This window comes from Hemitrygon akajei, chromosome 4, assembly GCF_048418815.1.
Source record: "Hemitrygon akajei chromosome 4, sHemAka1.3, whole genome shotgun sequence".
Classification (NCBI taxonomy): domain Eukaryota; kingdom Metazoa; phylum Chordata; class Chondrichthyes; order Myliobatiformes; family Dasyatidae; genus Hemitrygon; species Hemitrygon akajei.
Genome location: NC_133127.1, coordinates 143,378,705 through 143,391,700, shown reverse-complemented (window position 1 = coordinate 143,391,700; position 12,996 = coordinate 143,378,705). Strand labels below are relative to the sequence as shown.

The 12,996-nt window shown below is 38.7% G+C and overlaps 1 protein-coding gene across 4 annotated transcripts in view; it reads left to right on the top strand.

Annotated features, from left to right (window-relative positions):
- Positions 1 to 12,996, top strand: part of LOC140726712 (ubiquitin carboxyl-terminal hydrolase 35-like) — a 38,332-nt gene continuing 25,336 nt past the window's right edge. The window contains exons 1-5 of one of the 4 annotated variants that reach the window (XM_073043468.1): positions 1 to 135; positions 4,191 to 4,221; positions 5,811 to 6,504; positions 9,933 to 10,068; positions 12,348 to 12,477. In XM_073043468.1, the coding sequence (XP_072899569.1) occupies positions 5,823 to 6,504; positions 9,933 to 10,068; positions 12,348 to 12,477 (948 nt within the window). In that variant the 5' untranslated portion in view covers positions 1 to 135; positions 4,191 to 4,221; positions 5,811 to 5,822. Of the gene's footprint in view, positions 244 to 4,190; positions 4,296 to 5,810; positions 6,505 to 9,932; positions 10,069 to 12,347; positions 12,478 to 12,996 lie in introns of all 4 variants that reach the window. The other 3 variants (XM_073043466.1, XM_073043469.1, XM_073043467.1) reach the window with 3 other exon arrangements.

Below are 12,996 nucleotides of genomic sequence, written 5' to 3'. Positions count from 1 at the left end.
GAGCGCGCGTGCGCGCCGGGTGACTTTAACTGCGTTTTAAATGGGAGCCGGGGCAGGAATACTCAGTGAGTTGTGGCAGAGATCTTTAAGTGTCATGCCTGTCCCCCGCCGTGTCCGTCGGATAGCTGGTTGAAGGTGAGTGGCTTGCGGACGCGGTGGGGCGAGGTGATGGTGACTGGCGAGGATGGCCCGGACCTTCAGCCTGCGGTAGTTGTCAGAGTGGCCGGTCGCTCGGTCGTGAAGGTACTGCTTAATGTGCGGAGATGTCGTCGGAAGGCTGCGGGGACAGCACAGGCAGACTTCAGATCACATTTAAAGTTTCATTTTTTAAAAAAAGGCCCTATGCCCCGTGAGATGTTAACATTAGAATTAGTTCATCAATATGATAGTAATTACGGCGTCAAGACAACGCCGTTAGTCCCCTCGCAGTTGTTTTTAGCCCCTTTTGATTTTAGATTTTCCTTTAGTGTCACCCATCAAAATTTCTCATGACAATGGTAACGCACCTACCTTACAATCTATCATCGGTCACTCCTTAAGCGAAGCCCTCCAGTGGGTTTTAGCCTCTCAAGTTTGTGCCCATGTTATTTTCACTTCCAACTTTAACGGGAAAGGGAGAAAAAAAAAGTTGGTACTGTTCCCGTCTTCATAGATGCTCTCTGCCTTGCCCAATATTTCTAATATTTTCAAGAATGCCATCCCCTATATAGAAAGACTTAGCAAAACCATAATTGTAGTTGTTCTACCCATTGACTTACTTACAGTTCCTGACACTGTTGTGACGTTGCTATCATTTTAATGCAATTTCCTCCATCTGATAACTACTTGTAATCTAATTCTGGTCTTGTGATTACTCTTTAGTGTCTGTGTCTGCAGACTTTCTCTCCCTGATTCTCTCCTTTCACCTTTCAGACATTCCTTAAAACGCTTCAGGTCATGTTATTTTTTCTTTGCTCCGACTCAGAACGTTTTGCTTGCTGATTACTGAATGGTCTTGTCTCCAACTTCAAGGCTTCAGTGTGTGATTATGTGCCTTTGAGAATATACTGAGTTCTCTCAAACCAGAATTCCCAGATAAAGCAGGAGACTTGCCTTATGCTAAGGGTTAGATCAGTGATATTCAAGACTGAAATGCCAAAAACCTTTCAGAAGTTTGGGTTCAACTTGGGGAAGGCCATCATGAGAACAAAGGTAATTTTGTATGAAGTTAGGGAAACAATTGGATGCACAACTGTGGCAGGGTTTACATGCCATTATTTCCTAAAAATTGAAACTAACAGCATAAATGACAATGGTGCTTCACTGCCCAATAACTCGGTGGCTTTTATGCACACTTGAAAAGAAGGACACCATGCCAACTGCACATCCACAAGCATCCAGTGATCCTCTGTCTTGGAAATTAATGTCAAAACATCCTCTGTCACTGACCCTTTGCAAGGTGTCAAGCCCCAAATGTCTACCTTGCTGGACACCTTCAACCTCTGTCTGCTGTGGTCTGAATGCCTGCCCCTATATAGAAAGAATTAATAAAATCATTTGGGACACTTGTAATTATTATACTCATAGACTTGCTCACAGTTCCTGACACTGTTGATGTTACTATAATTTTAATGCAATTTCCTTCATCTGATAACTACGTGTTATCTAATTCTGGTCTTGGATTACCCTTCAGTGCCTGTGAATTTGTCCCTGAAGAGCAGCAATCATACTGGTACCCAAGAAGAGTGAAATGCCTCAATTGGCTATCTCTTAGTCACTCTCAACTCAATTGTCGTGAAGTACTTCGAGGTTGGCTATGTCCGGAATTAACTCCTGCCTGAGCAAGGATCTGCACCGCCACCTGCAGTTTGCCGATTGCTACAGCAGGTCTTTGAGGCCCTCTATTGGTCGGGGTCGATCCTTGGGTATTGTATCACAGCTGTCTACGTGATACACAAGCCAAGGCAGTACAATGTGGAGTGCAAGACACCCCCCCCCCCCCCCCGGCATGCCGCTGATGAATCCAAAGTAACGGCTTTAAACCTGATTCTGATTCAAATCACATCCTTGTATAGAGGCTCGACTGCAAAGGATTGCAAATGGCTGCAGAAAGTTGTAGACTCCGAGGGCTCCATGGGCATGGCCCTCCTCATCATAAAGGACTTTTTCCAAGAAGGTGGCATTCATCACTGGGACATGCCCTCCTCGTATTACTACCATCAAGGTGAAGGTACAAGAGCCTGAAGACCCACACTCAACAATTTATGATTAGCTCTTTCCCCTCTGCCATGTGATTTCTCAGTAGTCCATAAACTCTTATCTCATTATTTCTTTTGTTCTTACACTTAATTTAATTTGTAACTTGGAGTAATTTTTTTCTTTGCAGTCTGTCCTAAAATGTTAGCTATTTCCAGCATGAAAATGAGTTGCTTGTACTTGTTCTCTGGATTCTGAGCTGATTCATAAGGCTGCAGGTTGTCACTGATGGTACAATATGTTTCTTCTGCCACTTTAACTAGTTTGTTGCATTATTGTGAAAGAGAATCTTAAGGTTCTCAATACCAATCCAGATGCTTTTCTCCATTTTGGGTCAGGGATACCTGAGACGGTTGGGATGTATTTTTCAAGGGGGCTTTGAACATCCTCAAAGCACAGGATTTTTCTGAATTCCTATTTGAAAGTATAACATAATGCTGTATATATTTACGAATGAATCAATGATTTTAAGTTTTGGTATTATCTTTAACTTGCTGTCTGTCATTTTCTGATTCTCATTTCTTGTCTTTAATGGCAGGAGTCCATTGCTGACAGCTAGCTTATGCTAAATCTTGTCAATCCCCTTCCATTCTCTATTGGAGAATCTTGTCAATCCCCTTCCATTCTATTCTCTCTAATATATACACCCACTAGCACTAAAGATAATTTCCAGTAAACTTATCTTTGTCATGTTGGAGGAAACTGGGATGTCCAATGGCTACCCACCCATTACAGTGAGAACATGTAAACTCCATGCAGCAATGGAGGTTCAGATCAAAACCTGGTCACTGGAACTCTGACGCATTAACACTACCTGCTGTACAGCTCTGCTGTTGATATTTTCGAACAGTGCTATGATTTTGTTTAAAATTATGCTCAAGTATTGCAATATGACAGTTGCTTTTTCCCCTTGGATAACGCACTGAGTCGCAGTGCCTTCTTATGTTTCAGAATGAAATGAACACAGCTGGTTTATGCAATAATTCAATATGTCGGCATGCTTGACATAGACCATATATGTCAAACTCAAGGCCCGCGGGCCGTAGAATTATCTTTGGCCCGCGAGATAATATCTAATTACTATTAAAGCTGGCCCCAGTAATCGAAGCGCCTATGGCGTATGATATGACTAATGCTGAGTTTATTCAGGTACCAGGTTTTCAGGGTTTTTAGTGTTTATTCGGCAGTCTTCTTCATAAGAAACGGAATTTGTAAAGTGAAACACTTTGTAGTTATAGCAGAGACTGAGACACATGAGAGCAGGCTGAAAAAACGGAGGCAACGAAAGCTGCGTTCGCACGCGTCCGACTGATCCGGCCCGCATGAAGCTGCATTTTGCTCAATCCGGCCCGTGACCTAAAATGAGTTTGACACCCCTGACATAGACAAAGCAACAAAATTATTTATTATTTTTGGAATTACTTTATCAGATGGTTTTTGATTAACCCTCAGATGTGGGGACATGTTGGTCATAAGCATTCATTGTTAAAGTTTCTGTGTATTTAAAAAAAAACTCCCTTGTCTCAAAAGTCTTGTAGTTACTGGTCTCCTGGTTCTAATTATTTTCCATTCAACGTGTATGTTCCAAGAGGACAATATTCTAACCAATTGCCTGTTTTAATTCTGTTCATCAGAATTAATGTGACCATCAGACTTAATGTGACCTGCTTGTTGTAACATTCCTACTGTCTATGCCCCATCTACAGTAAAAACTCAAATCTATTTGCAGTGTCATCTCTATTACTTTTGCTCTTGTTTGGCTTCCTTTTCTGCTCCTTACCCCATTTTATGATGTAAATTTTGTTATTTTGCTCTATAAATACAAATTGTTGTTTTGAGCTATTGTAAGTTGAAGTGCTGGACAATTTACTTTCCTTAATAATGGCACTGAATTACACCATAGCTGGTACAATAGTTTGACCTGTTGCTAAAAGTTTTATTTTGTCTATTTGCAGGATGATCTCAACTTATAATTTTCCATGGAAGGTGTGTAGAAAATTGAGTATTTGTTGTTTAGGAACCCTGGTATAATTGAAGTGTAAAACACTTGAAGAAAACGGGTAAATATTTACGGTAATCCTTTTCCCTTTCTTCTGCAGGAAGTAGGATTAGTGGTTTATCTTGTTTATTGAATGTCTAGAGATTTGCTCAATTGAACTGCTATGAAAATGGGCTTTTTGTCCCAACCAAAGTTTTCACCTATCCAAATGTTTTATTGTACCTGCTTCAGTGACTTTTTTTGACATTTGTTCCATAACCACTCCACCTTCTGAAGGAAGTTTTTAGTTTGCTTACCTTGGGAACAGACTACGTGCATTTGCCCTTTCGGTTTTGCTCATGATTTTATATACTTCTGAGGTCACCCCCTATCTTCTCCATTCAACTAAATAAAGTCTTAATTTGTACAACCTGTTCTTATAACTCAAGCTGTTAAGACCTGGCAGTGTTTTCAAATCTTTGTGCCCTTTCCAGATTAACAATGACTTTCCTATAATGGGGTAACCAAAACTATACACAGTACTAGAAGTTCAGCCCTGCTAACACCTTGCACAACAGCAACATAATGTCCCAATTCTTGTACACTGTGCCCTGGCAGATCAAGACCCATGTGCCAAACACATTCTTCGCCACTTGGTGAATATGTATTTGGATTTCTAAGTCCTTCTGTTCTATAACAACATCTCAGGGCTCTACCACTCACAGTACAAGTCATACCCTGTTTTGACTTCCTGAGATGCAATACCTTGCTCTTATCTGCATTGAAAGCCATTTGTCAGTCTTTGGCTCTCTTGCCTTGTTGATTAAGATTCCACTAATTATTGCTAACATTTTGTTATCTACAAAGCCATTTATTTTAGCATTATCTACAAAATACAACATTCTGTTTTGTTCACTTCCATCTAAATCATTATACAATTAATGAATAGCAGAAGTCCCAGCACTAATTCTGTTGCAAACACTGCTCACGGAGCTCCACTCTGTGAAACAGCTTTTCACCATCAGCATCTGTTACCCCAAGCCAATTATGAATCCAGATAGTTCTTTCTCCCTGGATAGCATGTAATCTGATTTTCCAGACTAGTGTAGATCACCAGTTTCATTATATTAACAATTGAACATCCCAGATTAATCCTTGTGGCTAATCTCTCCTTTAACAAAAAAAAGTTTGGAGTAATGTGATTTTAAAATGACCACTTTTTGATCATACATCTTTTATACAAAATTTAAAACCATCTTGGGGTTAACTTTTCATGTTCACAATACAGGAGGTTATTGTATTTGTGGCAGCCCTGGATAAGGAATACACATCCACTCCAGGATATTAATAAATACAGCATTGAATCTGATTGAATAAACATCATAACTGCTGGTTAACCTCGTGGCTTTCCATTTCGTAGCCATCAGATATGTGCCATGGTATGGTGCATTTGCATTACTGTTATCAATGTTAGCACACTGCACGTCACAAAATCAGGATCTTGCCCGACTATTGAAAGCGCACTTTGAATTGAGTGGGTATCCTCAAAATTTTGTAATTAAGTGAAATTAGAATTAATGTGGTCTTTTTGTTTTAGGATTGAGAAGACATGGACAAGATTTTGGAAGCTCTGATGTTGTCCTGCCATCCGACGTCTGTAAAGTATATTCTTGTAAGACGTATATTAGAAGCAGCAAAAGAACCTCTCAACAGTAAACAGTGCATAGCCATGTTTGAGTTGTCTACAAAGTTCATTCTGTTGAGTGATACACAATTCCAAAAGGATGTGGGTAAGGAGGTTCTAGAAGCTTTCGCCCTGAACCACTCTGCAGACTTTGAGAACTTTTTAAATGTACAATTTATCTTGAAGCTTATGCAAGATGGTTATGGAACATTGAGCAAAGGAAGCATTGAAATTTTAGAATACATTCAGCTAGGATTAAAGTATATTCAAGATAATCCATCTGCTGATGAAGTATTTCATGCCCTTCAGATTGAGCTTCTCCGACTAGTGTGTGAGAAGCCTGGATCAAAGCTGTGTGCTTGCATTAGTAAAATTCTTATTCAGTATCCTCGGTGCATTCCTAGTGGAAAGTTCCAAGTGGTGTTCTGCCAGCAACTTGTTAGAAGTATAGGGCAGTTCCAATGTAAATCACAAGAAGAAGATGAAATTGTGGAATTCCTGGATGAAGTAAACAAAGTAAGCGGGTTGTTGCAAAGAATCTGGCAGACACAAACTGCAGCTATGATTCCATCCTTGCAGGAGCTGTTCGCTGTTATTTCATCAACTGGTAAGGAAAATGTATGTTAAACTTGAGGGAATAATTTTTTGGCTATTTTTCCTCCTCCCACCCCCTCTCGCATGTTTCTTGCAAACCAAGCTACTTGTCATAGTGACACAAAAAAAACCCTGCAGATACTGAAATTTGGAGCAACAATCTGCGGGAGGAATTCAGCAGGTCGAACAGCATTCGTGGGAGGAAAGGAATTGTGGATACTCTGGGATGAAACCCTATGTTAGGATTCTGACCTGAAATACCAACAGTTCCTTTCTTCCCACAGATGTTTCTGGATCCTCAGAGTTCCTTGACCAGATTGTTTTGGTGGCTAAAGCACCTACATACTAGGATTGGGGAGATCTAGATGAAACTGAATGTAACATCTATATTCCTTCCTGTGGGAAACATTTTTCCCCCCCCTCATCTCAGCATTACTCTACTAGGTTGGCAGGGGTTAGATACTGTAAGTCCATGGTACTCACTGGTACAATATATTATTTTAGTAGTGAGATGTCCCCTTCCCCTGTACCTTTTGCATTGAAGGTTTTCTGTTGAAAGGGAAAATGATAGTCATGACTTTTGTAACTTTATATCACTTTTTTTTGTTATTATTTGCCACGGCAAGTAATACTGCAAGGGAAATACCCATGGTGTGGACAATGGCCACATTAGAGCTCCAGTTCAGATTGAAAACAAATGAAATTAATTTCATTGTGGTTGGGTATGTAAATCAGAACTAGCAATAATGGTAATTAAATAATTTATTTTATTTTTCTGTCTTTGCAACCTTCTCCTGTTAAACGTGAGTACTACTACTTGTCTTCCAACAAAAACAGACACTATTTGGGCAATCATTTATTTCCAATCGACATAACGCAGTGTGACGGTGGTGCTTTGTGGATGATGAGCTATTTTCTGGAACTGAGATTGCAAAAACATTTGGTTTGTGAAATTGTTTTTAAATGCTTTCTGTTTTTGTTGGGTTTAACTAGCAGAAGAAATTTGCTCTGTGCTCACCCCATCTTCTCGTCATCATAATAGTGATACCACCCCATCAATCAGCCTCCGCCATCACCCGAAAGGCCCTACCACTAACTATATCTTTACCTACCGCCCCCCCCCACCTTTCACAGGGATCACTCTCTCTGCAATTCCCTTTTTCTATTTGTCCCTCCTGGTATTTGCCCCCCCCCCCCCCCAAGCAGCCTAGGTGCTACACTTCCCCATACACCCCATTCAGGGCCCCAAACAGTCCTTCCAGGTGAGGCAACACTTCACCTGCGAATCTGCTGGGGTTGTCTTTTGTATCCAGCGCTCCTCTACATTGGTGAGACCCGTCGTAATTGGGGGAACCACTCCGTTGAGCACCTCTGCACCACAAGCAGGACTTCCTGGTGGCCAAATATTTTAATTTCAGTTCCCATTTCGATGTGTTGATGCATGGTCGCCTCTTGTGCCAAGATGAGGCAACCCTCAGGGTGGAGGAGCAACAACTTGTATACCATCTGGGTACCCTCCAACCTGATGGTATGAATATAGATTTCTTCTGGTGAACAAAATATTTCCAACCCCCACCCCTCATCCCCCTCCATTTCCTCTATTCTGCACTCTGATCTTTCACTATTTCTCACCTGCCTATTACTTCTGCTGGGTCCCCTTCTCCTTCCCTTTCTTCTATGATCCACTCTCCTCTCCTATCAGATTCTTTCTTCTCCATCCCTTTACCTTTCCCACCCACCTGTCACCTTCCAAATAGCCTCCTTCCAATCCCCCCCACCCTTTTTATTCTGGCATCTTCCCCTCTCCCTCAGCCTTGAAGAAGGCCCGAAACGTTGACTGTTTACTCTTTTCCATTGATGCTGCCTCACCTGAGTTCCTCAAGCATTTTGTGTGTGTTGCAGAAGAGATTTTTGCCAGAATAATGGTAATGTTACTTGTTTGTCATTTTAAAAAAGATCTTTTACATAAACCATCAGAATAGGTATAATCTATTTTTCATAATTTGATTTGTTTACTAGTCATGATATGTATCTTGCAATTATGCATTACTAATTTCTCTTGAACTACAATTTAACTTGAAATAAACTTTGACCTTAAATATGATTTGGTCATTATTTTTGAGGTAGTTGGCTGCTCATACCTTACTGCCATATGTGATGTGATGTGATCTGTACATGTGGGATATTTTTGCCTACCTGGTGCTCTTCAGAATGTTGGGAAATCCCATGTGTGTAAATATTATAAAATCTTACCATTTAGGCCCTGCACACTGGTTATGTTACACAAATCTTTAAATTTAGTCATAATCTCTTGGCCTTGCCCAGCTGTAAGCAGCCATAGTTTTAGGTTTTCAAACTTGTGGCATTCTTTGAATGCATCATTTCTTGTAGATCTGTGTAGTAGCTTGGTTTCAAAGGCTACATGTCACACTTCAGTACCTTGGCAAGTTCCATAATCTTGCAGCTAAGAAAATGCACTCTTCCTTGAAGTTCTACGTGTAGATCGGCACTCTGCCCGAATGTCTGAGTAAGAAGTAGTGCTGTACAATGAAGCTTGTTGAACTTCTAAAATGAGGAAAGCTACTTAAATTTAAAAATGTCATCTGACATTTGTGATGAACAAAAGACCTGCTTTATTTACTTTATTCAGCATATGAGAAATAACCAATATCTTAGAAGCGTTTGGACTCATTGTGTTGCAAAAGGAAATCATTGCAATCTATTGACCAATTGGAAAGCCAAAGCTTTTTTGCAGAAAAATATGTTAATTCTGCTAAACCTACAATATAGTATTGAGTTTTTTTAATGCCACCTAGTGGCTCCTCTTTGCTAGTGGAATTGTTCGGTGGTAGGGGGGAGGAGGAGGGGAGAGTTTTTTTTACACTCGAAAGGCTTCAATTTGACTATGTATCCCAAGCACTTGAAAAGAGCAATAAAAGCAAAATTTAACGAATCCATTCACTAATCTTGAAGAAAATGGCCTAATGTTTAACCGGGGGTGGGATTTAATGTTCACATTAAGGTGGAAAAGTATGGAACAAGAAGAATTGTATTATGGTTGCCCAAACTGATTGAATACAACCCTATTTTGATACCTGAAGTTTCACCTGGTCCTACAGATCAACTGTAACAAAATGAGCAACACAACTAGCACAGTAAGGTTCCTCTAGTAGCATTATGATTAAAAATCAGAATGTTTACACTAGTAAATGATCGAAATATTAGTGATGACAAATACAAATGTAAGAATTAAGTTTTTTTAGATAATTTGCCTAGAATGAGGTATCTTAATTACGATCTTTTTCAGGATGTATCTTTATGACATATGCAGGATGTAACTTTATGACAAGAAACTGGATAGTTTGCATTAATTGTTAAATTGAAGGTCTGGTTAAATCTTCAGATGTATTTTCTAAAGGAAAAATTATGGGTCTTTTGCAGAAGTATTTGATGGTCCTTCAAATGCATTGGCCACCGTGGTCCAGTATGTGCCATTGGAAATCATGGATGGAGTTATTCAAAACTTGACAAATGATGATTGCATCATGGATATAGAGATGATGACTGCTTTGACCAAGTAAGTTGTTTTGGGTAGTTATATGTTTTCTTCATCTTTCAAATATTGAACTACAGCTGATCAGGTATCAGTTTGAACCTCCAGTTGTTATTACTGCTCTAAAACATGTTGAGTGTAATATAGAACTGAATAAACATTAAAAAAAATTATTACTTCTAGTCATATTACAGTCCTTGAGGAAAAATTAGAAAATGGGTGTTCCAATGTATTGTGTAACTTGTTTTGCAGTTGGAATTAAAGGTCTAAAAATTATTTTAATTTTTTATTTATAGATACAGTGCTGAACAGGTCTGCTGATCCAGTGCGCTGCCCAGAAAACCACCCAATTTAATCCTAGCTTAATTGCAGGACAATTTGCACTGACCAATTAATCTACTAAGTATCATGGTCATAAACCAGATTGATTTGTAATATTGTGGAACTACGGAATCTTGGAATAAGGGGATAAGGAATATGGGTGGGTAACAAACAAACTAAACTACTTGGGAGCATATGCAAAACTCTGATGGAACTCAGCAAGTCGGGCAGCATCTGCGGAGAGGAATAAACAGTTAATGTTTCAGGCTGAGACCCTTCATCAGGTCCTGAATTCCTCCAAATATTTGTTGTTCTGGATTTTCAGCATCTGCAGAATCTCTTGTGTTTATACAAGTTGTTGGTGATTCTTTGAGGTACTTGTATTTGGTAAAAGAGGATCTAAAATAAAAATGTAATTTATTGGACATGACAAATATACAACTATATCTGTTTTATACCAGGGTGCAGTGAGTCTCAAGTTAACTAATTATAGCACTGGTTATAGGAAAAAAAAACCAAGTTCTTGAAATTTGAATCTGCCTTTAAGAAATGCTATTTACTTGTTATACTGAATAAGTGTCACTTTGTGGGTTGGACCATCTATTCTCTGATTCTGAAATAAGCTTCCAACTGATGCATGTTTCTCTTCATTCTATCTCTTGCTCTTAGATGCAGGAAAAAATTATGTTAAACACAGGAACTATTCCATCTAAACATATGTGAAATATTTTCCCTACTACAGTGAATTCTGGTTAATTGAGACACATCAGGGCAAGAAGTTTTGGCTGAACTAAGTGGCAGCCCCAGTTAGGTGGTTTCATGGAAATTGTTTTTAAAAGGTTTTTTTTTTTAAAAAAAGGTAAAAACTACTGTTTAACTGAGTAACAAATTATGTATTTAAATAAAGTACATAACAAATTGGAACACTGCCAATCCTACTACAGTACCATGCACTGTGTTAGTTCCTAATAGTTATCGACAGAGGAGTTCATTCAGTGTTTGATGCTGTGTTCTTTTGACTGTAAATGAACAAAATCAGTGTAGACTCCTAATGCAGATCGGTAAACTATCCATTAGCTGCTTAAAGCATTGAGGCTCAACTCTTTTCCCAATTACCAACAATTTATTTTTCAGTCCCTGACATATTTGACCAACATGAGCTATGTGATTCATTGCTTTCTTTGAGCCTGATAGTGTTGTGTTATTAGCAGACACAACATCCGATGTGGCACTATGATATACACGTTGAAGCTATTTAGTTTGCTTTCAGTACTTGGATTCTATTCATCGTTAGATTATTGCCACTTCCCAGTTTTGCTTGTTGGTGGTGTTGCTCTCTACCAATACTATTACTTGTACAATAGTGTTGATAGAGAGAAATCTGACATACAATTACAATGGAAGTATCATCTCAGGTTTCCTCTTGTACTTTCTGTACTCCAAACAAACTCATGTGGTTTTCTTACTGTTAAAATCTTAGGTTTAAAATTTACTATCATTATTGCCATCTCCAGAACTTATTTTTATTTTGTTAAATACCAAGCCAGAAATCATTGCCTTTTAATTTTCCTTCTATCCTGGTTTGAAAGTTAAAGCTTTCTGTCTCTAAATTACACTCACCTCTTGAAACTTGTTTTCACCTGTTAATGATTTGTAACATTTTATCAATGATAAATTTCTGACATCCATTTTATTTTATATTTGTAAGTTAGTGTTTTAGATTTTTTTGTCACTGTTTTTGTCTATGCTTGAATGGCTAAGGACGGGATCTGTCTGTCTGATGGTATATCCCTCATCTAAAATTTGCTTTTCGATTTGCACTGTTCCTTTGAGTACAAGTGGAAAGAGTATTAGGAATAACATTTGAGCTTTTTTATTAGACTACAAAGATGGATCTTTAGAAAGACTATCCTGTTTAGGGAACTGTGCTTTTTAACAGAATAACAGTTTCTAACTTTCCTTTTGTCTTTTTTAAATTGTAGTATGATTGATTGGCTTTCATGGCCATTAGCCAATAACATAGATAAGTGGATTATTGGCTTACTGAAAGGTTTGGCTGCTGTGAAAAAGTTCAGCATTTTGATTGAAGTCACGCTGTCAAAAATTGAACAGGTGAGTTTCATCTCCCTGCTAATTTGGAAATTGAGGTCAACACCTGAAAGATTGATTTTTTAAATTGACAATATTCAGATGTAATGCTAATGGAAAGATGATAGTACAATTGAGTTGGTACTGCAAAAGTTCTTTTAGCTTTTTTAATAGTATGATTTATAAATTTACAGTTATTAAATGGATTGCAATGCAGCATATTCAGTGGGGTCTGGCAGCACCTACCAGACTTGTCAAAAATTTTGATAACTGGGTTGGATGGTGGCAGTCGTTTCTTGAAATGTTGATGGGTTTTTTTTAATGTACACTACAGTATCTAAGTACACCCATAGTAGTCAATTTCATCAATTCAGTTCTCTTGTTTGAAGAATAGTTTTTTAAATAATGTGACCTAGAATTTGCTGATAGCTGTAAATACGGCGGCTTAAGAACCAAGTCATAAACTGGATATTCTGCAGCAGGTGGCTTGCTTCCTGATAGGTGGTTTGTAAAAGTGTGGCTGCTTACCTATCTGGATGGCTG